The sequence below is a fragment of the Buteo buteo genome, chromosome 19, assembly GCF_964188355.1.
Source record: "Buteo buteo chromosome 19, bButBut1.hap1.1, whole genome shotgun sequence".
NCBI lineage: Eukaryota > Metazoa > Chordata > Aves > Accipitriformes > Accipitridae > Buteo > Buteo buteo.
The window spans coordinates 14,639,622-14,665,497 of NC_134189.1; the positions used below are offsets into that span (position 1 = coordinate 14,639,622).

Here is a 25,876-nt window from a genome sequence, read left to right on the forward strand (position 1 = left end):
AACTGGTCTTATAATACATTATTGATGTAGGTAACGCTTGTCATGCTAGCCTCTGGATCCCCCAAATGGACAATTGTTTCACTGAACGTTCCTGTGCATTAGTCAGATGGGAACTGAAGCACAAGGGATTTTAAGCATCTCATGCAGGAATCTGTAGCAGAGTGGGGCCAAATGAAGTCTTCTAAATTCCATATTTAGCATTTTAACTACCAGCATGTTAGCCTGAGTTAAAAGCAGGCTTAACTTATTTTTCCAATTTGGAGGACTGCTGATCCCCAGACCCTTTTGTTACCTCATAGCTGCTAAAGTTTATCTTATTCAGACAGGTGATTACCATATTCTTATTTATTCAGTAATCTCAGTGAATTGAGTGTGGTAACAGGTTGGGCCATACTCTTTGTGAGTAGGAATTCAAATTCTCTTATGCTTGTCCTAATTCTTTATTGTGCTAAATATTCTGCAATTCACATTGCCAAATACTCGCTTGCCAAATGTGATATTTTCACAAAAGTATATTAAATATAGATTTGCTATCCAGTGCTTTGTTTTTGGCCCATCCCAGTGCCTTTCAGGATGCATGACTTAAATTCAGTGAGAACTTTCATAAAAGGGTAAATTGAATTGCATCTCCCTTGCAATGGGCTTGATGTGTGTATATGAATAGTTATTATAGATTGCTGGGAAGAGGATACTTGGATGAACCATGGGATGTTTGGATCAAGTCTAAGGTCTGTTCTCTGGTGGTGTTACTTCCAGGGATTCATCTGCTGTGCAGATACCTTGTTATAGAGTCTCAGTGACTTCCTAAAACACTCTTCTGTCTTGCAGTGCAGGTGACACAGGAAATATTTTGACTTTGAAACAAGACAAAGTCCTGCAAAAGCCAGTGTTGGAAGGGTTGGCTGACATTCAGGTCAGTCCCATTTACACTGTGGGACTGAAGAGGGTGCAGTGAGAGTCATGGTGCACAGAAACCTTCCCATGTGATGTCTTCTACAGTTTCTGTAGGTCTAAAATCTCTCTGGTGTAGAACTGGTGTTTTCTCAGTCACCTTTTGGGAGTCCTACCTCACCAAGTTGGCTTTCTGCACCTGCTGAAGCTTGAGAAGCAGAAGGGTTTGGCAACAAGCTACCTCTTTGTTTCCCAATGGTAGGGTGAGGACCCTGCACCCCATTTTCCATACTTTCAGGCACTTCAGTATATCTTGGTTCACAACCCAGTGCTTCAAAAAGGTGCCAGGCTGTGTTAAGGCATGCTGACCCCTGTGCAAAGCTTGAGGTGCTTTCGCAGTGACATGGCTGCAAGATCCCTGGCGCTGAACTAGCTTTTTGCCCTTCCTTTCCCATTTCCCAGTAGGCACAACTCTTTAAAATGTAAACTGCTGATTTGGAAGTACCTAGCAACAGAAGGCATTACGCAGAGGAGAGGCAGGCTATCACTTGCTCAGAGAGCGCTCAGGGGAGGATGTCTCTTTGTTCAGTATGCCAGCAAAAAAACGTCCCAGGATAATCAATTCTGCCAGTGGCTTTCACACGCTTTCAGGCACAGCAATAGAAGTCAGCACGGCGCAGCTGTTAGAGATGGTCCTCGGAGGAAGGAGTGCACATACCTGCAACAACTCCCTTTGGAAGTTGCTGGAAAAGCTCCTGGTAGCTTCAACAGGTTTTGGAGCAGGCATGAAGTAGTGCAGCCAAAGCAAGAATCTTATCTGCTGCGTGGTTTAGGCTAAAAGTAGTACATTCGTCTGGTTTTCCATTCCATAAACTGGCATCATAGCAGTAATAATACCCACCATGTAGAAGTCAGAAGGGGTTGCAAGGATTAATTAACATTTGTAAAGCATGTTGAGATCTTTTGATGGAAAGAAGTTAGCAAGTGCCAAGTACTAATACAACGAGGGGAAAATAGCCATCAGTCTGCATTCACTCCTGGAATGTAATGGATTATACCAGAAGCCTTGGCTTAAACATTTGCGTGTGTGTTTGATGATGAATTTTTCAATTACCTTTTCTTTAAAAATGTCAGTTGAATCGGTAAAAAGGCTTTGCTTCTTGGTAATGGAAACTTACCATCTCTTGTCTCTTCTCACATTTGGAATTAGACTCTCTTTTGCCTGCACTTACAGTCTGTTCCCATTAGCCGTATCGCTTTCTTACCATGGCAGCCCTTCACTATCCTCCCCACCTTGTTGCCCGCCTCTTCTCACTTTCCTTCTACTGTTGGTCACGCTCCTCTCTTCTATAGTTCCATCTGCTTTGCTCCTTCACCTTTGCTGCCCTGGACTCACCTGCCATTTCTTTTAGCACTATGATGAAATGCAGATAAAAGAAAGTATAAGTTGTGGGACATCAAACAGATGCTTTGTGGACCAGTGCTTTGGTCATGGTATGCAGAGGCAAGGACAATCAGAAAACGACCTAATGCCGTGCTCTCCAACAAGGGCACACTCCCTGCTGTCTGGAAGCAACCCAGAACTCATAGGTCCAGCCCAGGTTAGTGCTGCTCACCCTCTCCTGCAACCTGGGTTCCAATGCGGGAGGAGTGTGAAAGTACTTTTCCTGTTGGACAGGCTGGAGCTGGGACAACGACTGGAAAGCTTGGGGCCAGGGTTTGTACCTGTTGAACATGAAACAGAAGGGGCTGAGGGGAGGCTGACCAGGTAGGGCAGAGGATGGCTGTTTGGCTGTGGGAGATTTGCCAGAGAACCAACAGGACCTGATCAGTAACTTGCTGTGAAAGTACAACTGGCACTACCACTCAGCTCCCTGTGTCCATGCAGAGTTCATCTGTGTGGGGATGCTACAGTATAAAGCATTTTGCAATAGTTATTACAGACTGGTTCCCTATGTGGAACTGCCATTCTGGAAAGAAATTGAAATAAAATTAAAAACAGCACCATAATTTTTGTGATTTGGAAACATGCTGTGTATTGCAGAAAAGCCCCTTACTCTGGCACAGTATCTCCACAGGGCAGTTTCTGTTAGGTGTCTTATGCCTCTAACAGCTGCATATGTCCCATTGGAAGTTTGCAGACCATGGGCATTTAAAGGGCAAGCAAGTTGTTATTTTCTTCCATTTCCTAGTTTTTATCTAGGTATTTTCTGTGAATAACTCGTAGATAATTTATTAGTGAATCTTTGAAATGGGAGAGGTTTTTCTTGGACAGTAGAGTTCTGTGAAAAGGGTTTTTTTACCCTTTTTAAAGAGCAGTGGCTTTTAGATTTTAATTTTCAGTGTGACTGATCAGCTCTCATGAACTCAGCTTTCCACAGACTTTCTCCAATAGTTTACACAGAGTGAGTTGCTTGGTAGATTCTTACAAGTAACTTCTCCTGGAATAAGGATAAGAGTGGAGAAATGTAAGGGGAACCAGGCATATCTAAGGGAAAACTAATTGAAAGGATAAACCCAGGCTATTTTATTGTGTTTATGCGGGTGTAGTTGCAACGGCTGCATTTCAAACTTCCAGCTGTTTAAATTGCACAATGCTGTTACACGATGTCTGCAAATCATTGTAATATTAGTGTGCTGTTCAAAGGGCTGTACGTGACCTTGCATATCTGTACGGGCCTGTTTTATGGAAGGGTTTTTTAACTTCCATGAAGGTGAAAGACACATCAGGATTAGCTTTTGGAGAGATGCATGGAATGTATCTGCCCCTAATCCTGTTAGCAAATGACAGGATCTGCACTCATAATTCCTCTGCTGTCTCACTGAAAATGTCTCCTAATCACCTTGGCTGTTGACAGTAGGTTTCTTAAACACCTGAGAAAGAGACAGATGCTTGTCCATGTTAAAAGTGAACAGCCATGAATTTCCCTTGAAACCAAATCTGCACCTGCACAGCATCCGTGAGTTGTGTGCATGGGGAATCGGTTCCAGAAAACTTTGAGACATCTGATTTTCATTAATTTTTTTTCCCATTCACCATATGCCATATCCCTCCTAAAGTGGTTTATTTCAGTTAGCATAAGGCTTCACAGTCCACTCTGTTTTGGTGCGTGTTCTGGTCTTACATTTCAGCTGCTTTCCTGTTTGCAGCATTTATTTCAATATTTAGTCTGCTGGGGTATGTTAAGGCTGTGTCCTCCTCTTGCATATCTTGTGTCAGGAATAGTGGATGAAAAAAAGATTATTCTATGATTATCTGAATGATTATCTGGTAAAATTATTTTTCCAGGCTCTCTGTGTGCAAATATATGCCTTGTACTTTGTTCGTGCAGCACAGTCTTTGCTGTATTTCTGAAAGCTCCAGGAGACATCTTGAGGGACCTGTCTGACTCTGAGCAATAGTCATTTAGTTAAAATCTTTAACTGGGAAATACAGAGGAGTTTTGATGCTTCACAGAGCCCAGGCTAATGCTAACATCCTTGCTAGGCTAATGTTAACACCCATACTTTTGATGTATCCAGCAATAAAAATAGCAGGTTCTGACTGTTTGTAAGCATTTCAGATCACATAACATTTCAGGCAAGGCTGAAGGGTTACTAAGTGACATGTAGTCTAGGTAATCATGACCTGCTATCTTACAGTTTCCATTCTGTCAGTCATGGTGTTTTGGCTTTCCAGGCCCTGGACAGTTGTGTGAACCTGGGTCAATGCTGGATGTTGACAGCAGAGCCACTTACCCAGTCCTGGTGCTTTTGCTATCCTTGCTATTCCCCAACAGATCTCTTTCCCTCTTCCCTGTCCTCCGAATATTTCTCCATCAACCTTTCTCCATTCACCCTCTCATGCCTCTGCAGGGACAGAAGGTCCTCGTTCATTGCTGCTGTCTGTCTCTCCTCTCTTCCCCTCCCCAGCCCAGGGAGATGTCTCAGTCCAGGCCCTTTCCTACAGCCCCAGTCTGAAAGGATCAAACTCCCAGGACAAGGGAGGTGGTGTAAATTCCTTAAGCACTCAACCCAAACGTATGTTCCTTTCTGTTCCCTGAGAAGATGATAACTTTAAGCCTTTTTTCAGATAAATCAGCTTGATTTGTCAGTATGGATCCCTGCTTCCACATTCCTCCTTCCTGCCTCACTGGTTCTCTGTCCCAGTTTTATTCAAATCCATAATCAATTTAAGTGTCAGTCCTAAATCAGAGATGGATGTTTTGGTTACGGAGCCATAGCCGTAGCCTACATGTTGATCCACCTACATGAGGCTGCATTTCAGTGATAGGTGAAATAACTCCTTTCAAGATGGGTCCAGCCCTATTGGTGGATGTTGTCCCTGATATCCATCAACATGATGCTGTGAACTTTTTCCCCTTAGGATTCACCCAGTGTAGAGTCTGGCCCCTGGTTCCTCATTACACCCTGTGAAACCTGGCAGGCAAGTGAAGAAAAATCATGAGTGCAAAAGGGGATTCTGCTCATAGAGAAGATTTGTCATCTTCAAAAACTAAAGCCATGTTTCATCTCAAATTTCACATCTTGTTTTGGCAGGGTGGGTGGTGAATAGATACTTGCTGGAAGTTGATTTTGAGTAGATTGGGTATGGTGATGGAGTATTAGAATGTATGGCTGAGATTGATTTGGATGTTAATCAATCCAGTGATTCTCTGAGTTAATTTTTTTAGTGTTTGTCCTTATATGATATTCAGTGGAGCAAGTACCAGTTGACACTAAAGCAGCTTCTTATGTATGAGACCTATCCTCGTGGTCCTGCACTTTTACAATTCAATGCTCTTAACATGCAGCAATCCTATTAATCTTTGTGCAGGGAATGAAATGTAAGCATTGTTTTGTTAATGGGTTAATGGGCTATTTCCTAGTGTGCTGGATTAAACAAGCCTTCAAACCAGGTAACCAGGGTGAAAATAGAGAAGCCGATGAAATTGAAGGCTGCATTTCCAGGTCAGCTATACATACATAATTTATAATAATTTAGTTTGTGTTTTCCTGAAATAGCAGCTTTGTTCTTTGCTAATTTGGGAGGATACAGCACACTGTTTTGGAATAAAAAAATAACACCAAAAATAATCTTTTTAAAAAAAAAAGTTTAAACATTTTTCTTCAGAAAACATTAGCTGCTGCAGTTACAGGGCTAAACAGGACACTAAGCACAGAGGAGTGAAAGCCAATTCTCCTTCCATCCAGTCTCCTTGCCTTTGTTTCTATAGTGAAACCTTGCTAAATATCCCTTGTTTCTGTCATTGCTGTAGCTACACTAGGGTGGAAGCAGTCTGTACTCTGAGCACCATGGTCTGTAAGTCTGGTTTTAGCTCACCTAGCTACTGTGCTTACAGTAGCTAGGCTTGTCTGGAAGGACTGCTTTTTGCCATTGCTGCCCTCAGAATTGAACCATTAGGAAGAAACACTGGGATGCTTTAAAAAGCCTGGCATAAAAAATGTTGAAGTTGCTATTGCACCCTAATCCCAAGTACAAGAAACCCAAAAGTGCAATTCAGCAGGAAGGTACTTATATCAGTCTAACAAATAAGCTGAATCTATTGTATTTTGCCTCCTCTTTTTTCATTAGTTTACCCCTCTCAAAGTATATCCTTCAGGTACAGGACTAAGACGGACCCTGTTCTGCTTAATCTGCAACTTTGAGTTGCATTTTGTGCGTCCAAACTGGAGGAGATAAGGCTTTGTTCAATAATAGCACTCTCTTACATTTAAAGGGAGGTGGTTACATCAGAAAACTTGGCAAAACCAGCCCATTGCTATAGGTATAGGGAAAGTGAACAATAGTAATTGGAATCCTCTTGAAATGGATTGTAATTATTGCACTTGAATAAAAGAAAAAACTCCACTTCCTAATGACAACACAATTTCCACTCCAGTCTCTGGTGGAAAAAATATATTGCCTGTGATGTGAGTTTTTTATTCTTAAATAGAAAGAAGAACTGTTTTTCATATTCATTGCTGAGAATATATATATATTATATATATATGCTTATAAAATATATATATAGAAAAATTGCTGTTGGGCCATGAAAAACGGTCCTGTGCTCTTGTTCAGGTTCTTCCCCATAAGGCTGCAGAGTTCCTTGTATGTTTTTGCTCCAGATTCCCCACAGGCTGTCTGATGGGGTGACCATCCGTGCCTGTACCTACCTCAGTGTCATAGTTTAATGACATGACTAGGTAGGATGAGAAAATGGCCCAATAACAAAAGTCCTCCTCAAGCCTTCCTTCCCTCCCTTGCCTTCATTTAAAGATCTCTGATAGATATCGTACATGGCAACATGAATTTTGTATGTGTTAAAAAGATGTTTGGAGGAAATACAGAATTTTGTAACTTGAACCTGACACATTGGAGACATCAGTTTGCCTAAAGGTGCCTGTAAAGAAAATGTAGGTTTCATTCCTCAAATCTCTTGCATATTTTCTAGGAAGACCACAATTCTCAATATGCAGGGGAGCTTTTCTAAATTACAAATGCTCATGTCTGTCTTCATTTTTAATTCCTTCTTTCTTGACTAAGTCTCTCAGTCATGTCAGTTAGGGTTTTTAACTTTGTATACATTCACTAAGCTAGCAACTTGAGGTATAACAGTGTCTTGAAAGCCACATTGAATACAGGGGCCCAAAACCACAAGAAAGAAAATTTCTGATTTGGCTTTGTAGCAATTGTGGATTGTATATTCCAGGGTGAATCCTGTAAGTCCTTATTTATGTCTCAGCTGGGCAAAAGGCCCATTATTCTCAAGTCATATGCCTGAAATATTACTGGATAAGGCTGTGGCATAAATTATTTTGGATTTTATATACAATAAAGCACTAGAAACTAGAGGTGGTGGCAGCAAGCAGAAAGCAATTTGCTATGGAGTCAACAAATACCACAGTGGTATGCACAGTGATTGGGTTTTTCTCCCACTTTTTTAAGTTTGAAAAAGTAAGCTTGTTTTGTACACTTTTCTGCATGTTTGTCATCCACCAGGGAAACAGATTTCTGGGTGAATTCCACTAAGCTTCAAGGAAAGCACTAAAAAAGTAATAGTTATCAGCTAGAAGGTACTTGGCCAATTATTGTTTTCTGCCCAGTTATTTTTTTTTCTTTTCATGTGTAACTTCTAAATTAAAACAGGTTAAATATACCACACTGCTCACTGACAGGTCAATGTCAAATCTATTGTGGATGAAGTAAAACTGCAGAGCATTACAGACTTCACATATTGAGAGAATTACATGCTTTTCCCTGGGACATTTCCAACAAGCGCTTTTATCTAAATATAATATGTTGGAGGCAAATTTGACATTGTTTCAGTAGCTGAAGGTTTTTACCCTTCATGTTAGCAGCCCTGCGTGCAATTTGTGCTGAGGTACTCGGAGGCGATTTACCAGTGTTATTTGAATGTGGTTGGAGAATCTGCTTGCATTTCATATTATGAAACAGATCATCAGTTTTCAGCCATGAGGAAAGAAAAAAAAACATAGGCGCGTGCATGAGTCATTCTGCCTTTGTGCAGAATGACGCAGTGATGTTACAGACTGCCTTTAACTGCGAGGCCCAGGTTTTAGGGCTTGAATCTAAAACCAAAGGAACAGTGCTGTTATGAGCAGGGAACTGCAAGAAATGAGACAAGGTTTTGGAAATCCTGGGCATCTACACAACTGAAACTTACATTTTCAACAGAAACCAGTAATTTGGGAAGCCGAGATCTGTCTTAGAGGCTTCAGTGCCATCTTCAGCAATGAAATAAAATCCGTGGCTACTTTTGGCAAGAATTACTTGGTAGTCACCAAGTATTTTTGTTGTCAGTATGGAGTCATTTTCCCTTGTGGTTGTTGGCTTGCATATCACTTTTTATTACTTCATTCTTCGATGTGGATTGCTGGCACCTTAGTTTTTTAGAATCAGACTGTTAAAGGGATGAGCATACCTACTTTTTTCCATACCTGTGAAGAAACCTAGATGTCAAAAACATCAAAAGGAAAGAAACCATAAAGAAGAATGTACACAAGCTGGACCTCTCAGAAGACCTTTTCTTTCCCATATTTAATTGTTTTGTCATGCAAACATAATAACAATCTCACAGCCAGATCCTTAACCAATGTAAATAATCTAGAGATTTTCCTCAGCGGAAACAAAAAATTAGTTGTTAAAATGCGTATTGTTTTATTTTTTGGGTATTTTTGATCGATGTTTAAAGTACGAGAAAGGCTTCTAAAAGTATGGTAGGAAATTAAGGATGCCTGATCTGACAGAAGGAATGTTCTTCTGCTAACCCATTGAATAAGTGGTTACCCAGCAGAAAATTTATAATCCTTTAACTCTTTGGAGCTATGAAAAATAAGGAAGGATATCAGAAACACACAGTATGAAAATGATGTAAATGAGATGGGAATACCTTGAAAGGTGTGTTAGTATCTCTATTTTTCCCAGAGAACTATGTGGATATCTGGGTAATTTGCCTGCTCAGGAGTATAGGCTGTGTAGCTCTGGAGAATGTGTGGGTGAAAAGAGTAAAAATATTTGTAAGACAGAGATAAATTATGAGCAGAATGAGAAGGCATGTCCCTTCTGTAAATGGAAAACTGTAGTGTGTAAGTCCAGCAGGTGCTACTGTATAATATAGTCTAAGTTTCCATACCTAAGAGGTAATGGAATTTCACCAAGTTTTGTCTATAATGAGCCCAAGAATTGGTATTTTACTGTAGTATAACTTCCAAAAAGGCATCCATCTTAATGTGGAGATGCAAGAGATGGATGCTCCATCATTTCTTGTATATTTAATCACCCTCACTGTTAAAAACATGTGCTTCATTTCCAGTTTTAATTTGTCTGGGTTTAATTTCCAGCCATTGGTTAATTTTATCCACTTGTGTCTCAAACATTCGATATGGAAAAAAAAATGGTGCATGTCAAATTGAGAAATATGTGAAAAATATGGGTGTTAATATCAGCATTCATGCACAACGTTGGACGGAGAACTGTGGTGGCATGTCTGCATGTCTCCAGCATAATCCCCTGTTTTCACTCACTACATCTTTTTGAAACATGAGCATTTTGGACTGAAATTCTGCTCGTTGTCTCATAAAAGTGAATCTTCTTGAGCAGGTCTGAGCAGAATGCTGGCAGCTCTTCTTGAATTATGGAGAAATGATTAGAAGAAACAGTTTTTCCCACAACTGACCCCCACCATTCACCACATTTTTAGATATAACTTGAACAAAATACAGCTGACATTTGACACGCAAAGCTTGGCAGAGGCATAATCCTCTGGAAGCATGTGCATTTGTTATGGTTTTTTGAGGTGAAGATAGATCAGTTGTTTATATCCACGTTTTGAAGCATGCCTATCATAACACAAATTAAGTGAACAATAAAAAAATTAAAAACATATGCAATCATAAATAAAATGGGACCGAATATCAAAAGTGACACAAAGAGCACTCCTCAGTGGGTATTATAACAGGCGCCATCCTCACCCCGCCCATCCTTTCAGGAAGAGCCTGGGTAAATAGAAAAGCTTTCTAAAAGCACAGAAGGCCAACAAATGCAGCTTCTATAGACCGAGTCTGGCAGTGAAATTTGTTATCAGGGACGTTTACTGACATCCTCCATCTGCCATCAATTTGGAGATACACAAGTCAACAGATGTCACTTCAACTGCTGTGGTGTTAGGTAATGAAGGGTGAAGGTCTTAGAAGTAGGTTAGGTTGCAAGTGGAGGTGCAGCAGTTTAATACAGGATGAATGAACTCATTTCTTGGGGTGGGCCACAGAGAAAATCAATCTGTAATAGATGTAAAGGCTTCTAGATAACAAAGTGGTGTGGGAAAGACCTTGCTGAATAGGTACAGTTGCATCTAATTGAGGTATGTGTTGGGAGGGCAGTGCTATGAATGCAAGGTGGTTTTGCAGGCAGGAGAAAGGGAAGACAGACTGGCATCTGAGTGAATCATGGGGGAAAGAAGAGGTAGGTCTGGGCTGCATGTTTAAGTTAAAAATCTAATCTTAAAAGCTTTTGTCCTCTTCGGAAATTTTTCACGTATTTCTGACACCCTTGAGATGGAGTCAAAGCTCAGATCCACAGCTCTTCTTTCTCCCTGCCTCCTCTAGAATGGAGTAATGTGATCCAGCTTAAATTAGGCATTTTTTTTTTACCCCTGTGAGAAATGAAAAAGAATTTAGGTTCATTGAGTTTAGCCTATGACTCACTGAGGGCAGGTAGTGCTACAAATTATGAAGTTTCTCTTTAATCAGAATATACACTGTTTAGAACATGGACCAGACCTTCCCCCATCTTTATAAAATGCCTATTGTAGCAAGCACCTGAGCTTGATCAGGAAATTTCAGTGCTGTCATAATTCAGATAATAATAATAATAATAATGTAGTAGTACTGGGCAAGAAACTCTAAAACCAAAGTGCCCTAGATAATGTTTGAACTGATTTGCGGTTTCAAGTAGAAAACAGTTGACGTTGGATTGTATGATATGGTTTCAACCCCATAATCATCCTAGCTATTACCAAGTTTCTTACTGGGTTATAACTTTATTTAAATTCAGTGCTTGATGTAAAATAGAGTGGGTGCTGAACCTCTCTGAAGAAGTTCTGAGGCAGGTGGCCTTATCGCCTATATTCCCAATCCAGCAGAGTTATTTTGCACTCAAGGCTGTAAAGTCCCCCATTCAGTCTGAGGGTAATGTTTTAGACTTACTCAAATAATCAGGAGATTTGTTGTTGACTTCAGCAGGTTTGGGATTTTGGTCCTGGAGATATAAATCTGTTCTACCCACTCAACAGGGCAGAATGTCTGTTGTTACTTGTTATCCCTGCGTAGTGTGGTGGGAAATGTCCTCTCACATAGATGAGATGTTCAGTCTCCTGTACTTGAGTTGTGCTGCGTGGGAAGTATGATAAACTCAGCACTAATGCTTTACCAGAACAACTTACCAATAATGCAGAGGTTACGCTGCTTTTTCTCATGTCAGAAACATAGAGAAGGTAACAGGAGAAGCAGCCAACGCTCTGCTTTTTTTCTTGTTTGTTTTATTTGACATCTAGACCAAGAGTGTGTTATCTCTGGTAACAAGGTATAGAAATGGTTTCCAAGTCATCATCTTTTCATCTGAACATTTAATAAGAAGTGTCATGTATCAGAAAGCTTGGCATATGTCTGAGATCACACTGTGCCATGCTCTCATTGCCTGAGGTAGCTGGAACAGCTAACCGTAGAGAGAGACTTGCCTGCAAAGACTTTGAATAGTATGCAGAAGGTGACAAATGGATATAAGGTTAGTTTAATTTAGTTGTGGGGTGTGTGTGCATGCTGGGCAGCAAGGTTGTTCTCCAAGGGTGGAGAAGCAACACAGGGCAGTGTGGATCATCAGATTTCCATCTGTCTGATATACAGAGCTCAAATCTTGGAGTCATACTTTTTATTATTTGTTTACTCTTCGTCCAAAGAATGTCAAAAGATGTAGGCAAGTGGAAGATAAGCTCTGAAGAGCTCTCAAATTGATTTTGCTTGTGACAGGTAGCTAGGGAGAGCTGTAACAGTGGGAGAATGAGGGTCAGTCTTCCCACTCCCAGTGGAGGGTGCATGAATTCATGTGTCTGCCTGTCTATGTGAAATTAGTTTGACACCCTAGGCAGCAGAGGAGGCTGCGGCTCCTTAGATAACCAAGGAAAAGAGAGTGATCCAACCCAAACCATTCTATGATTCTAGGTGCCAGCCAAGTTAGGGTGAATGAACTCTGTGCATGAGGATTGAGAAAATGGTAGGATGAACACTGTAGTCGGAAGAGTGTATTTTTCTTGGGCAGAAATGGCCCTTGTACCATCTTTCCTATGACTGAATTTCTCATGGAAAGTCGATGGCAGTTAGGGTGACTGTTGAATCGTTTCATAAATGATCCTGCTGTCAGTTTGCTCACACCATGGTCATTATTCATTAATTAACATAGCTGACCTGAACCTGCATTTTCAGCCTACTTTTCTGTCAGTCTGTGGTGGCCAGTCAGGCCCACTCCAGCAAAGCTTGTATTTCCTAGGCAAGCAGAACAGCCTGTAGAAGTACAATCTGGGAAGTAGTGTTAACATAATTGTAAAGAAAACATAAAACAGATCTATAAAATACTACTTTTAGTTGTTGATATGACTGTTTCTAGATTATTGGGGATGTTTCATGCATCCATGCTGGTGAACAGAATCGAATACTTAAAGGTGATCCTTAGGGGTGGAGCCCGTATCTGGTGTACTTGCTTGCTGTAGGAAACCACTGTGATATGCAGTGGATGTACTTAAAAGGATATTGAGTGAGATCGTCAGCTTTCTTAACAGATGATCTATGTGATAAGTCCAAGGACAGGAAATACATATCTGTTTTCATTTGACTTATTTAATGGGTACTATTTTGTGGGAGTTTTTTTGCTTAGGGTATTTTTTTCTTTCCTTTTTTAGTTTTCTGAGCAACTGGTGGTTTTAAAAAGGCATTTTAAAGAGGCTTTTAAAAGCGGTTGTTCTCCTTGCTGTGTAGGAGTGTTCTATGTGGGTACAGAGAGCAGGATAAACTACTTCATCTTCCTGTGGTCTCACTGCAAAGACAAATCCTGACCCATAGGCACTGGGAATCAACTCAGTCGTGGCCATTATCCAGCTGCCACAGGCTAAGAGCAGCATGCCCTCTCCTGTGCCCTTACATTTGGAGTTCAGAGCTAAAAAGATCATAGGCTTCTTGCAGCCAGAACATCTAACTAACGAATGGGCTTTCTGTGGTCAGTTTGCTAATGCAGTTTTATTCCACGGAGAGTCTCTTTCTCCTGCAAATTAAAGACCCCATTGGTTTATTATTGTATTCATATGCTTTCTGTTCTAGACCTAAATGAAATGTTGATCCCCCTTTAAATTGCTTACAAATGACAGGAAGTGTTTTCCCCTGCCTTCCCTGTGTCACCTCTAGTGCTTTTAATTTGTCTCCTTCCTTTCTTCCTCTCCCTCCTACTGTGATTCTTTATGGCCGTGCTGCTCATGGCTTTCACCCTCTTTGAGAGGAGCTGTTTCTACAAAGAAAAGGTTGAAAGCTCTTGAAGTGGAGCATGAAGGTAGCTAATCAAATCCTTCAGTGCAGTGAGGATGAAAATGCTGTTCTAGGTCTGGCAAGTGGCTCAGCCAAGTTGGGATTTTAACTTCAATTTTTAATTTTTAAAGCAAAATTGGGATAATTGAATCTCTGCTGAACCTATACTTTCACCCTTCTTTCAGCAGAGAAAAGTAGTACCAGAACAAGGTGATGGGAGAAGCTTGGATCTAAAGAGTCTCATACATTACTAAATCAAAATGTTTTAGTTGCTTTTAATGTTAAAATATACCTTGAAATGCAAGCTTTAACTGTGCTTGTTTTTACTTGGAGGAGAGCTATTTTTTTCTCTATGTGCACGGCTGTACAGCTAACGTAAACGCATGGCCACACAAGGAAGGGGGACTTCTTAAGCATTATGTATCAGACCATTGCTGTAAGCAAAGTAAATAAATGTCCTGACTGGGTCTGGCACGTGTTAGCTTCCTATTTCACTTTCCATGCACAAAAAGATAAGAGGAATGCAGGCCTTTTGCTTTATCTCACACAGTAATAATGCACCTCAGCAAAGATTTGAATGGGCCACAGGATTATTAGGATTGTAATGTCTTGCTTTCCTTTTCAAGTAGGATGAAACTAAATGTAATCATCTGTTGGGTTAGATGAACACAATGGGTTCTCAGCTGTAGGCTTTCATCACAGCAGTGATCTTGTATGATTTGGCCTGGCAGGGCTCCGGGCTTACAAAAATTTTGTAGGTGTCAGATGTTTGGCACTCAGAACTGACCACTGAGAGCTGGTGTCATACTTGTGTCTCCCTGCTTTCTAGTCTTTCGACTTTAGAATACTGTCACCATTTTCAGCGTGTGGTATTTAGAGGAGGCTAAAGAAAACCTGCTTGGCTAAGTCCAATTTCAGTTACCGGGGCTTGAGGGATAGTCTGCTCAAATGCTGCTGTGTGCATTCTGGCAGGATCATGGTGCAGTCTAGTAGGATGTTTGCTCAGCCACAGAGCTTGGGCTTTTATGGGCTTGGTGTTTTCTAGGAGCAAACTGACAGTTGGTGTGGCTGCTGCCTCCATTGTGACTCTTTTGTCAAGTTCGTTTCCAAAAAAGAAAACAAAACCAAGCTTTGAAACTATGCATCTCAACTTCACAGCATATTTTCTAAACAGCGTATGGAGCAGCCACTGCAGCCATGCTTATTGTGCTCTGGTCAACTGTTTTTTGTAATTTTTCAGTCACAGTGTCCTATATGCTATAGGCCCTTTGTTTCCCTATCCCCAATGCTCTGTTGCAGGCTGTCCTACCAGAGAAATGACGACGATGAGGAAGAAGCTGCCAGAGAACGTCGCCGACGGGCTCGACAGGAGAGACTGCGGCAAAAGGAAGAAGGAGATCTATCAGGAGACGTAACGGAAAAATCAGAAGTTAATGCCCAAAACAGGTAAATATCTGAGGTTGTTTACTGACAAGTCAACAGTTATTTTTGTTCAGAATAGAGAAGTATCTTGAAAAGGTCTATTCTACTACTTAAATTTTAAGCACCAGGTTTGGCCATCCTTGCTCTGAAGAGGACCTAACACTGTGAGGAGTGCCACTGGCTGTGTCTACACAGTGGGGTGGGAGCATTACTGAAGTTGGGCTTGAGGCTGTGCTCACGACCCATTCCCAGGGTGTCCTCAGGGCTGTCTATGGGGTAACTCAGCTGGGGCTTATGGAGGGAAATACCTCTGATGCATCCTGCTGTCCAATTCCCTCAGGCATGACTGCATCTGGCCTCACAAACCTCCACGTATTTTGTCCTGCTTACAGGGGCCACAGTGTCATGGGGCCAAGGCACATGGAATTCATCGGCACCCAGGCCTCAAGCTGCAGCTGAAACACACATGCAAGGCGCTGGATGTGAGCGCTAGACCTCAGCCCTCATCTGACATTGTCAGGGTCATACAACTATAAACAGCAGAAAAGCTTATGGAGTGAGGCGCTACTTGTCACAAGCTGAGTGGGCAGAGCTGGCCTTCCAGTCTGTCCATCATTTATTCAGTTTCACATAGTCACAAATAATATATCCAGATTTCCATTAGCCATAACACAATTGATAGAAGAGACCAGAAATAAACATTGTGATACCAAGCTAATAGATACTGAGCACAAGTAGCATTCTATTAAAGACAAGGAGAATGGATATAGATAGGAAAACAACAGCATTTCTGACTGTAGATTATAATATTTTTCTACAGTAGAGGAAAAAAAAGCTATAAAGAGGGAAGAAACCTACACACAGGAGAATTAAAGAGCTGAATTTTGAAGGAGTCAAAAAACTTCCAGGGACTGAGAGCGAGATCCAGTCCTGATACCTACAGGTGTTGAGTAGCAGGTCTTAAATTAGGTGCTGTGCTCACTGTTTTCTAACAGATTACTGTCCCCGCACAATCACAACCTCACAGCACCCTTCATTGCCAGGCTATCCTATTATGGATTGTATCTGTGGATGTTGTTGCTGAACAGGAGTAGCTTCTTGTTCTAGAGAAGTTCGCTGAAATCAAAGTACCTGGCTTGTGTACCATCTTCAAAAATTTTGCCTGGTGGGAAGACATGTACGCCTCAGGCCAAGCTGAAGGAGGCCTTAAAGCAAGCTAAGGTTTTCCAAGTGTTCTGCTGCAGGGTGCAGAGTGGGAGGATGAATTTTTCAGGGCTGTTCATATTTCAGCTTCTCCAAGTTTCAGGGACCGTTCCAGTGCCTACTGAGGTCAGTAAGACTCCTGGGGACTCCAGCGGCTGTTGGAGCTGGCCTGGAAGGGAACCTTTCCAGGCTCTGACATTGTGAAACTCTGCATTCCTATACATGTAGAAATGCCAAAATTAATCCCCAGAACCATTTTGCTAAAGTTTGAAGTATGCAACGTGTTGTGTTTTCAAACCATGGAATGACGTTACAGCAAGCTTTTTTTCTAGAAACAGCTAAGCGCATGCATTGTTACAGAGTTTTTTAATGCAAAATTGTCACTTTTATGTAGTGTGGCAGAAGAGGAAACCAAGCGTACGACAACCACAGGGGGAACAGATGATGAAGCTGCATTGTTGGAGAGACTGGCAAGACGGGAGGAGAGACGCCAAAAACGTCTACAAGAAGCCCTGGAACGTCAAAAGGAATTTGACCCAACGATCACAGATGGGAGCTTGTCACTGCCCAGCAGGAGAGAAGTAAACAATGTGGAAGAAGATGAGACCACAGGGAAAGAGGAAAAGGCTGAAACACGCCGAGGACGCTATGAGATTGAGGAAACAGAAACGGTTACCAAATCATACCAAAGGAACAACTGGAGGCAAGATGGGGAAGAAGAGGAAAAAAAAGAAGAAAAAGACAAGGAGGAGGTACAGGAGGAGAAACCAAAGGAAGCCCCCATAGAGGAAAATCAGGTAGATGTGACAGCAGGAAAATCCACAGATAAAGAAGAGGTAGTAGAAACAAAAAATCTAGCTATAAATGCAGAGGAACACAAAGCAGAGAATGATACAAATGCTGTGCCAGAAGGGGAGCAGAGTATAACTGATGCTGTAGATAAAGAGAAGCTTAGGGATGAGGAAAAGGCTGAGGAAGAAAGGGAGAAACTTGAGGCAGAAGAAAGAGACAAGTTAAAAGCAGAGGAAGAAAAGAAGGCAGCTGAGGAAAAACAGAAAGCAGAGGAGGAAAAGAGGGCAGCTGAGGAAAAACAGAAAGCAGAGGAGGAGAAGAGGGCAGCTGAGGAAATAGAAAGGGCTAAGGCAGAAGAGGAGAAGAGGGCAGCTGAGGAAAGAGCGAGGGCTAAAGCAGAAGAGGAGAAGAGGGCAGCTGAGGAAAGAGCGAGGGCTAAAGCAGAAGAGGAGAAGAGGGCAGCTGAGGAAAGAGCAAGGGCTAAGGCAGAAGAGGAAAAGAGGGTAGCTGAAGAAAAGGCTAAGCTAGAAGCAGAGAAATTAAAGGAAAAACAAAAGATGGAAGAAAAGAAAATAGAAGATAAACAGGTAAAAGAGAAGAAAGTACAAGAGGAAAAACCTCAAGCAGCTTTCCTAAGAAAACAGGTACAGTAAACATTTTGCACCAAAGTAAGACACCTGTGGTTTGTGAGAAATGTAATGCAAGAAAAAAAAAAAAGATTGAATTGGAATTTCCTCACAGATCTATTCCTGCATTGAAATGACTAATACTTGTGCTCTCTCTCGCTCTCTCTTTTAAAAAATAAAGCTCCTTACTTCTGCTTACCAATAATGCAGTGCACAACGTGCCTGACCTCGCTCCATCGTTCAAAGAATACCTCGCATGTTCAGACATCTGCATGTTTTTATGCTGCCTTTTTTTCTCAGCTGCTATAAACTGGCTTAACGCAGTAACACATGAGGTGGAGGCAGACACATCTTGGCACAAAATATAATAAGCACCTGGTAAACTGTGAGGAACGTGTGTGTTAAATGCAATCACAAGAGAGGGCTCTCTGCTGGGACATGTGAGCATGATGCCACGCAAGGGAGAAAGGCCCACATGGGGGAATGGGACCATTTGGAGAGGGTGGAGGGAGCACAACTGCACATGGAGATGTGGGCACAGCAGCATATGATGGAGATGTGGCTGCACACAGGATTGGTACATGAACACAGCATGGAGAAACAAAAGTGCAAACAGATGTGATGTTTTCATATTAAAAAAAAATTAAAACCCCAAAAACAAAGGGGGAAGAAAAAGAGGTTAAAGTGGAAGCTAAAAAGGAAAAGTTGCCAGATGAGAATCTCCGACCTACCTCCAAAAAAGATCAGGTAACTTGTAAACCATTGATTTAGACGTTGTAGGGAAACTCGAGATAAGAAAATAAATAAGGGACCTATAACTGAAAGTTGCTTGTTCAGCAAAGTACTTAAGCATGTGCTTCACTTCAAGAACGTGGGTAATCCTGCAGAAATAAATAGGGATGAAGCTACTTATGTGCTTAAAATGAAGTAAATGCTTAAGTATTTTGTTCTTTTGGGGCTTTAGAACCAAGTCCTGTTTGTCTTAGAACAAATATTTCAGGAAAATCAGTTCAGTCAATAATGCAAGGATGGTTTGCACCCTAGGGATGAATTTTTCAGGATTGTATCAACTAATCATCCTTCCCTGGTTTCCTCCCACTTTACTGTGAACTTTTTCCCTATGACTGAGACCTACTCTTACAATAATAATAATAATAATTTAGGCCCTTTTGCCACCTGACTGCCTTAACTAATGATTCCCCCCCAACTGCAATGCCCCATGATATAAACTGTGCATACCCAAGATTCTTCTTTTGTTTTAAAGAGAAAATCTACAAAATTTACTGCATTGCATTTCCACTGTAAACACAGGAGCTGGTGCCATGGTGTTTTACTGTATGGTAAGTAAATAAGATTTGGGGACCATTTACTCTTCAGGTTACAGCTGGACACAGGGAGCCATGTTCAATGTTGTGTAGCAACTGTGCTTTTGGTTCAATGCAGAAAGTATCAAAATACCCCCTGACTCTAATCAGACATTGAGACAGGTCAGGGCCTTGGAGGTTTGGACCTATTTGCGTTCAACCAGGTCTGTGTGGCTTAAAGGGCGCCACAGCACAGAAATCTAGTAACAGGCAGCTTGCTGCCTGTCAAGCTGCTTGGGAGCATTGAGAGTTGTCGAGGTCTGGCCCAGGGTCCTTAGTTGTTGAATTAATTCGGAACATGCTTAACTCACCCTCAGAGAGTGATGAAGGCAAATCATGTCACAAGGTTTTATGTCCAGTTGCCTAGCTTGATCATCCAGGGTATCACATTTTGAGTAAGGTACACATGAGATTGAAAAGGCAAATGAAGTGATGAAGATGGTTGAAAGAAAGGTTCCTAATGAACAGGGAGAGAGAATGGCAGTACTAGAATAAGTTATTCTAGAAAGGGGAAGAGTTAAATGAGACCTAATGGAGATGCTTCAGAATAATGCACTAGAAAAACTAAACAATCACTCTAACCCCATTGTGAAAGCAGGGGAAACAGCTTCGCAAAAAATGATGGATTATATTAAGAGTTCTTTGTAAGACAGGATCGCCTTGTAATATTCATTGTTGCACACAGCCTTTGAATGTTGCAAGTAAAGGTAAAAAGGAGGCTGTAACTGACCACAAATGTTGATTGGGGGGGGGGACTTGAGACACAATCATCCTGCTTGTGTTTATGTGGAGCTCAGTCAACTCTTACTGGAGCTCTCATCATGCTTCTAAACCATAGCCAGAGGGCTAGAATATTCCACAAAACTGGTAAGACTTTTAAAACTGACTTGCAATTTTAGTGCTTCCATTTTTGGATGCTTAAGCAGAGACAATTTAAGAGAGTCCCACTTTTAGTGTGATGCTGAATACCCATCCACTGAAAGGTAAATCTTTTGCACGTGTATCAAGCTAAGCATTTCAAGTGTTTTGCTCAGCTTTGAAAATCTCAGTTGTTGCTTCTCGGCTTGGGAAGAAAAATTGGCAATCTCAAACTCCAAATCAAGTCAAGATCAGGCTCCCATCTCCACCCCTTCCCCCTCCCTTCAAGGACATACAAATTCAATGAGGCCTATTTCTGACCCATATATGCAGTTAAGAGGATGGCAGTATATCATGAACAAGATCCTGAAGGAATACAATGTATTTACATAATCCGATTTTGCTTTTGCATTTGCGCAACACAAGCACCTGTTCTTTCTTAATGTGACCAAAATCTGGCCCTCAAAGTTCAGGTTTTGATCAAATTAGCAGGCAAAATCTGTCTCCTTTTCTGAACTGCACCACAATATTTGGTTCTCAAAAGTGGCCTGGAAAGTTCATAAGAACAAGCTTTCTCATGATGTGAGACTCCTGGTATTTCCTGCTTCCAGTTTGGCTAGACATGCCGCAACAGTTGCTTTTCTCATGGTATTTGGGTATGGTAGTTGGCTCTAAATGGAAGTCCTAGACCCAGATGCCCACAGCTTTTAAGTCACCAAGTAATTGAGCCCAAATAAGGACTCAAATTTGCCAAATGGCCCCAACCTCAGTAACTGATTCACTGCGGTCTGAAGGTGTTCAATTCTGAGTTTAGAATCTCGACTCTCAAATATTAGCATAACACCCTAACAGGAAAGAAGCAGTGTAAAGAAAGATCAAAATATAAATAAATAAAGCTGGAAATCAGCTAAACATGTTTTTGAGTGTGTTCTATCTTGACTTGATGGTCAAGATTTGTGAGAGCATGTGAATTGTTTTCAGTTCAGGTAATAACATCTGTCTACTCCACCTGGAGTCAGTGTAGTCCTTTTTACTGAATTCATCAGAAGCTGAATTAGCCTGTAATACAGGGAAGCACTGAGACAAACCAAAGTACTTTTTCTGTTGCCTGCCTTTGGAATGGGACATAATGGTTTCTGCCTCTGTGCTAATCAATCTCTGTTTTGGCATTAAAATTAGTAGGAGAAGGATTGGGCCCAAAAGCTGTGAAATGTTTCTGTAATATCTTGTTTTATCATCTTTTTGAATAAAGAGGCCAAGCTGTATTAATCGTTTTCTCAAATGCAGACACATTACCATAAATCCTACTGGCTTCTGAAATGCTATTTCCTAACCTATTAATTTTTAAACTATATTGTTTTAATATTAGTTTTCTCAGTGATTTCAATTGAGATCTAAGAGATATGACCCTCCCCAGTGGACTTCAGTACATCAGACAGCTGGAAGTATTGGCTTTTTAATGAGACTTAGAAAGGTCTTGATGAAAATCTCAGCAAAGGAAATCCTATGCTCTCAAAATCCCAACACAGACATCCTGGCACGTGAAATCTTGCAACAATCAACATTGCCGGTTTCAGTATCACTCTGACTGGGATGGAAGGGTTAGGAGATTGCTAACAGGCAGCAGAGATTTTTGCTGTGAACATGATCACAAGCTACAATCTTGCCCAGATTTGGGAGCACCCAAAAGATGTTACTGTCTGATGGCATTCACTAGGCTCAGTGAATGGGCCTGGTTGTCTCAGCCCAGCTCCTAGAAAACAGAAAACCATTCCTTGAGGCTGCTTGTAATAATGGCTTTTTTTGCTAGCGGTTACAGCATCATGGCCAAAGAATGTATGGTCATGGAAACTGAACTCCGCCCTTGTCCACCAGGGCACTTCTGCCAGGTCGTGGCTAAAGCCTGTCAGCAGGAGAGGGTAGGGAAAGTCTGCACTGTCGCTGCCTGCCCTCGGGGCAGAGCAAATGCCTCTGTGGGTTGTGTCCAACATCCCTCGCCACTGGCAAATTTGCTCGAGTAGTTTAACCACCCAGTACTCACCTGTAGCGTGTGCCAACTTGGCATTGTCCATTGTATCAGTTTCTGTGAGCAAGCAAACTGGCCTCTGGTAAAGTCAGAGGCTGACTTCAGGACTTCACCCAGCAGCTTAATTTAATGCCTTAGGAGGATCTTGACTTTGAAGACTCTGAACTCACCCTTTATTGGTAAAGATACTACATGTCCAGAAGTTGTTCTTTGATGAGGAAGGATAGAAATTTGATTGGATTTAGGGGTGGGTGGCTGTATTAGTTTTTTATTTCAAGGTGCAGCTTGGAATGCCATAAAAGCAGTTGTGTTGCAGACAGGACTGTTACAGGAGTTCTTTTTCTTTCTGGTTAGCAAATGGGATGGCAACAGACTTCCAAGGGACAAAAGTATTTTTTTTCTAAATGTCTTCATATGAATTTTTCACAGAAGGTATTTCTTGCTTGCCAGCTGGAATCTTCCTCCAACATGGCAGAGCTGGCCAAAAAAAAAAAAAAAACCACCAAAAACTTTGGAGGTAAATGTTTCATCTGCTGTTGTTGAAAGTTTATTTAGGCTGGTAGTCTAACTGAGTGGGAATAATTCTACCTGAGGATAAAGAACTTGAATCAGCCCATATCCTCCTCCTCTTATCAGCATCTAGCCATGACTCAGCGTGCAGGGATCAGACCATCTGTGGTATTGATAAAATCTTCAAGCTCAAAACTCTGAAGTAATACTGGAGAGTGAAATCCATGCACTAAATATACTTGATTACTATCAAGAATTATAGGACAAAGCTTTGTAAGGATAGAGGGAATTTTTGCTCTAGTGTTTCTGGAGAGAACATTTGCTTCTTCATAGGATTACATATTTATGTCTGATAACACTATCCATGACTAGCCCCTGGTAGGACTGTGCTTTTTGTCAAAGTAAATTTTACTCTGATATAAAGATAATTTTGTGTTTTAGCCATTATTCTTGCAATATTGAAGTATCCATCTGCTATGATACTGGAAAGAGCATGAACTTTGTCGAGCAAACTTGACAATTGGTGAAGGTTATGTGTTATTTTCATTGCATCAGTGCCCTAACCATTGTAGGAAGAATGTATCAACAAGCCTAGTTCCAAAGAGTTTGCAACCCAGAATCTTAATAGGCAAGAGGTGAATGATGCTGCAGTGGGAAAGAGGAGGGCTGGGGTACCTCAGTGGGGTGCAGTTGCAGAATGAAGCAATGGTATAATATAGTCCCATGGCCACAACAAACTTTCACAGAAGACTGATAATTTTATTCAAGATGTTTTCATCCTGAATTCAGATCAGGACAGCAGATTGGTGGTTGGTCACAGTTTAGAGCTTTGCAGACTACTTCTGCCACAAAGCACATAAACATTTTGAAGGCAGTTGCTTAGTTAATAATACCAAGAAATCTGTGTTCCTCAGCTGTTATTTAGAATGCCTCATTGTGACTTCTTTTTTTTGTTTGTTTGTTTCTGTGCTATGATTTATGGTATCTCCTGAGCAGGTAAAAGATGACAAGGATAAAGGAAAAGCACCCAAAGAGGAAATGAAAAGTATCTGGGATCGTAAGAAAGGAGTTTCTGAACAAAAGGCACAGAATGGAGAACGTGAACTCATTGCCCCCAAACTTAAATCTACTGAGAATGCTTTTGGGTAAGTTTCAAGTAAGCACTGGGCTTGCTTACGTTATGCCATCTCTGGGTCTCTGCTTAATAGCCTTGTAGCAGCTGAGAAGACGACGTGGGTTGGCAAGATCAGCAGAGGCTCTAGCATTCATTGGGTTGTAGGTATGAATTAAGGCTCTTGGCCTGTTTTCTAACGAACCGCCCCCACATTGTTGCAGTAACAAAATGAAGTACAGAAAGCAGATGTAAATAGCCTTGCTCTCTCAGTAGAGACAAGTAGCTTATTTTTGCTCTGCTGGGGCAGAGCTTATTTTGCTCTGCTCTGTCCTTCCTTGAACGACATTTATTTCTAATATCTGCACAGAGGCCAATAATGACAACAGCCCAGATCTTGTCTTCTCTAAGTTTTTAAGTCAGATCTCAACCTTTACTTGAAGTAACCTATTTCCAATTACTCACCTGCTTTTAATCAGACTCTGCATATCAGTATGGAGCACAATCCAGCTGGTAACTCTTGAAAGAGCATCTCTCTTGATTTCAAGGCAAGCCTGAAATGAATGGCTTCTCTATAAAAATGATTTTTCAGTTAAGTGAAAACCTCTCCTAGGCAAAATGTTCTATTTTTTGTCTTTTTATAAGCTGTATCACAGTTTGATTTTTCTTTTTCTTTTCAAGGAAATATTGGCCTTATGGCTATATTGGGAAATTCAATGAAGGCAACAAATTTCTAGTGAAAAGTTTATTAAAAAAGGATTGTGCCTGCTAAAAGGAGGGGATACATGAAGCAGAGTGGAAGTTCTTCCTTTTAGCAGAAAAACAGGAATTAATAGGTTAGAAAACTAAATTTTATTCCTTCTGCACATCTCTTCTTCTTTTACATCGACACAGGCAAAGAAAAGGTTAAGCTCTCCAGGCACTTTGAAAAATCTGTGCATGGCAGATGGGATTTGCTGTTGTATCTCAGCATTCCCCTCATGATTCTTCCGGGAAAAACAAACTTTCTCAAAATAAAGTGCAGTTCAAAAGTCCCCGGAGACACCCTGGCCTAAGGCCAAAAGACAGGCAGAGATGGAGATGGAATAGCAGGAAATTGGCCTTGCTCAGAACTGTTCTACTTCATGACTTGGGTCACATCATCAATAACATGAGAATGGTTTTCTAAAAATATTATTGTTGTGTTTTCATTTGCTTACTTCCTGTGGGAGACAGGCCTTAGTGGCAACATGTAGATTTGAGTTTCCACTCCTTTTTTTCTTTTTCTGTTTTTCTTCTGCTGTTTCCCAAATGTGGGAAAAAGCCTGTTTATTAGCCTTTTATCAGTGGAGTAGAAGACTTGGGTTGGCAACATCAGCAGAGGCTATAGCGTTCTTTGCGTTGTTAGGTATGAATTAAGGCTCTTGGCTTATTTTCTAACGAACTGCCCCCACATTGTTGGGCTTTGTTCGGAACTATCATTCTTCTTGTTTTTACATGAACATATCAGATACTAGTTAGGAAGCACGTAACTTGGCTAACTCTCAGTGGTGAGGATTGAGAATAAAATAGGGTATTGGAGGCTAAAGAAAAATCTTATCTATGTCGTCTTTGTCTACGTCAGTAAGAGAAATACAGAATAAAACCCCATTTTATGGCTTCCCCTTCCCATCTCCCCTCCCGCCTGCCTTCCTCCCTATTCTCATACAGGACTGCAGAAGTCCTAAATATGATGTAACATGTTTTTTCACATTGTTCTGACATTTTTGGCTTCCACAAACCACTTCTTTCCTTTTCCTCCTTGTCTGAAAGCTGGCAATGAACTTCATTTCTTAGTACCAAAGTGGTGCTTACGAAACTCTTTCTCCACCCAGCATCTCAATACTAATTTCACAACGTCGACAGTAGGGAACAGAGATTCCCAGAATCTGTTGAAAACAGAGGAGTTTGGGAGGTGGAGGAAAGTAAGGAGAATCACTGCCAGTTTATTGTCTGCTATTTTGGATTATGCAGAATCAATAGTGGA

At 41.2% G+C, this 25,876-nt stretch overlaps 1 protein-coding gene across 11 annotated transcripts in view; it reads left to right on the forward strand.

Moving 5' to 3' along the window:
* Positions 1 to 25,876, forward strand: part of CALD1 (caldesmon 1) — a 198,696-nt gene that overhangs the window by 150,921 nt on the left and 21,899 nt on the right. For 8 of the 11 annotated variants that reach the window (XM_075051284.1, XM_075051281.1, XM_075051280.1 and 5 more), the window contains 4 exons: positions 15,259 to 15,405; positions 16,979 to 18,020; positions 18,666 to 18,749; positions 23,757 to 23,905. In XM_075051284.1, the coding sequence (XP_074907385.1) occupies positions 15,259 to 15,405; positions 16,979 to 18,020; positions 18,666 to 18,749; positions 23,757 to 23,905 (1,422 nt within the window). The remainder of the gene's footprint in view (positions 1 to 15,258; positions 15,406 to 16,978; positions 18,021 to 18,665; positions 18,750 to 23,756; positions 23,906 to 25,876) is intronic. The other 3 variants (XM_075051288.1, XM_075051289.1, XM_075051287.1) reach the window with 2 other exon arrangements.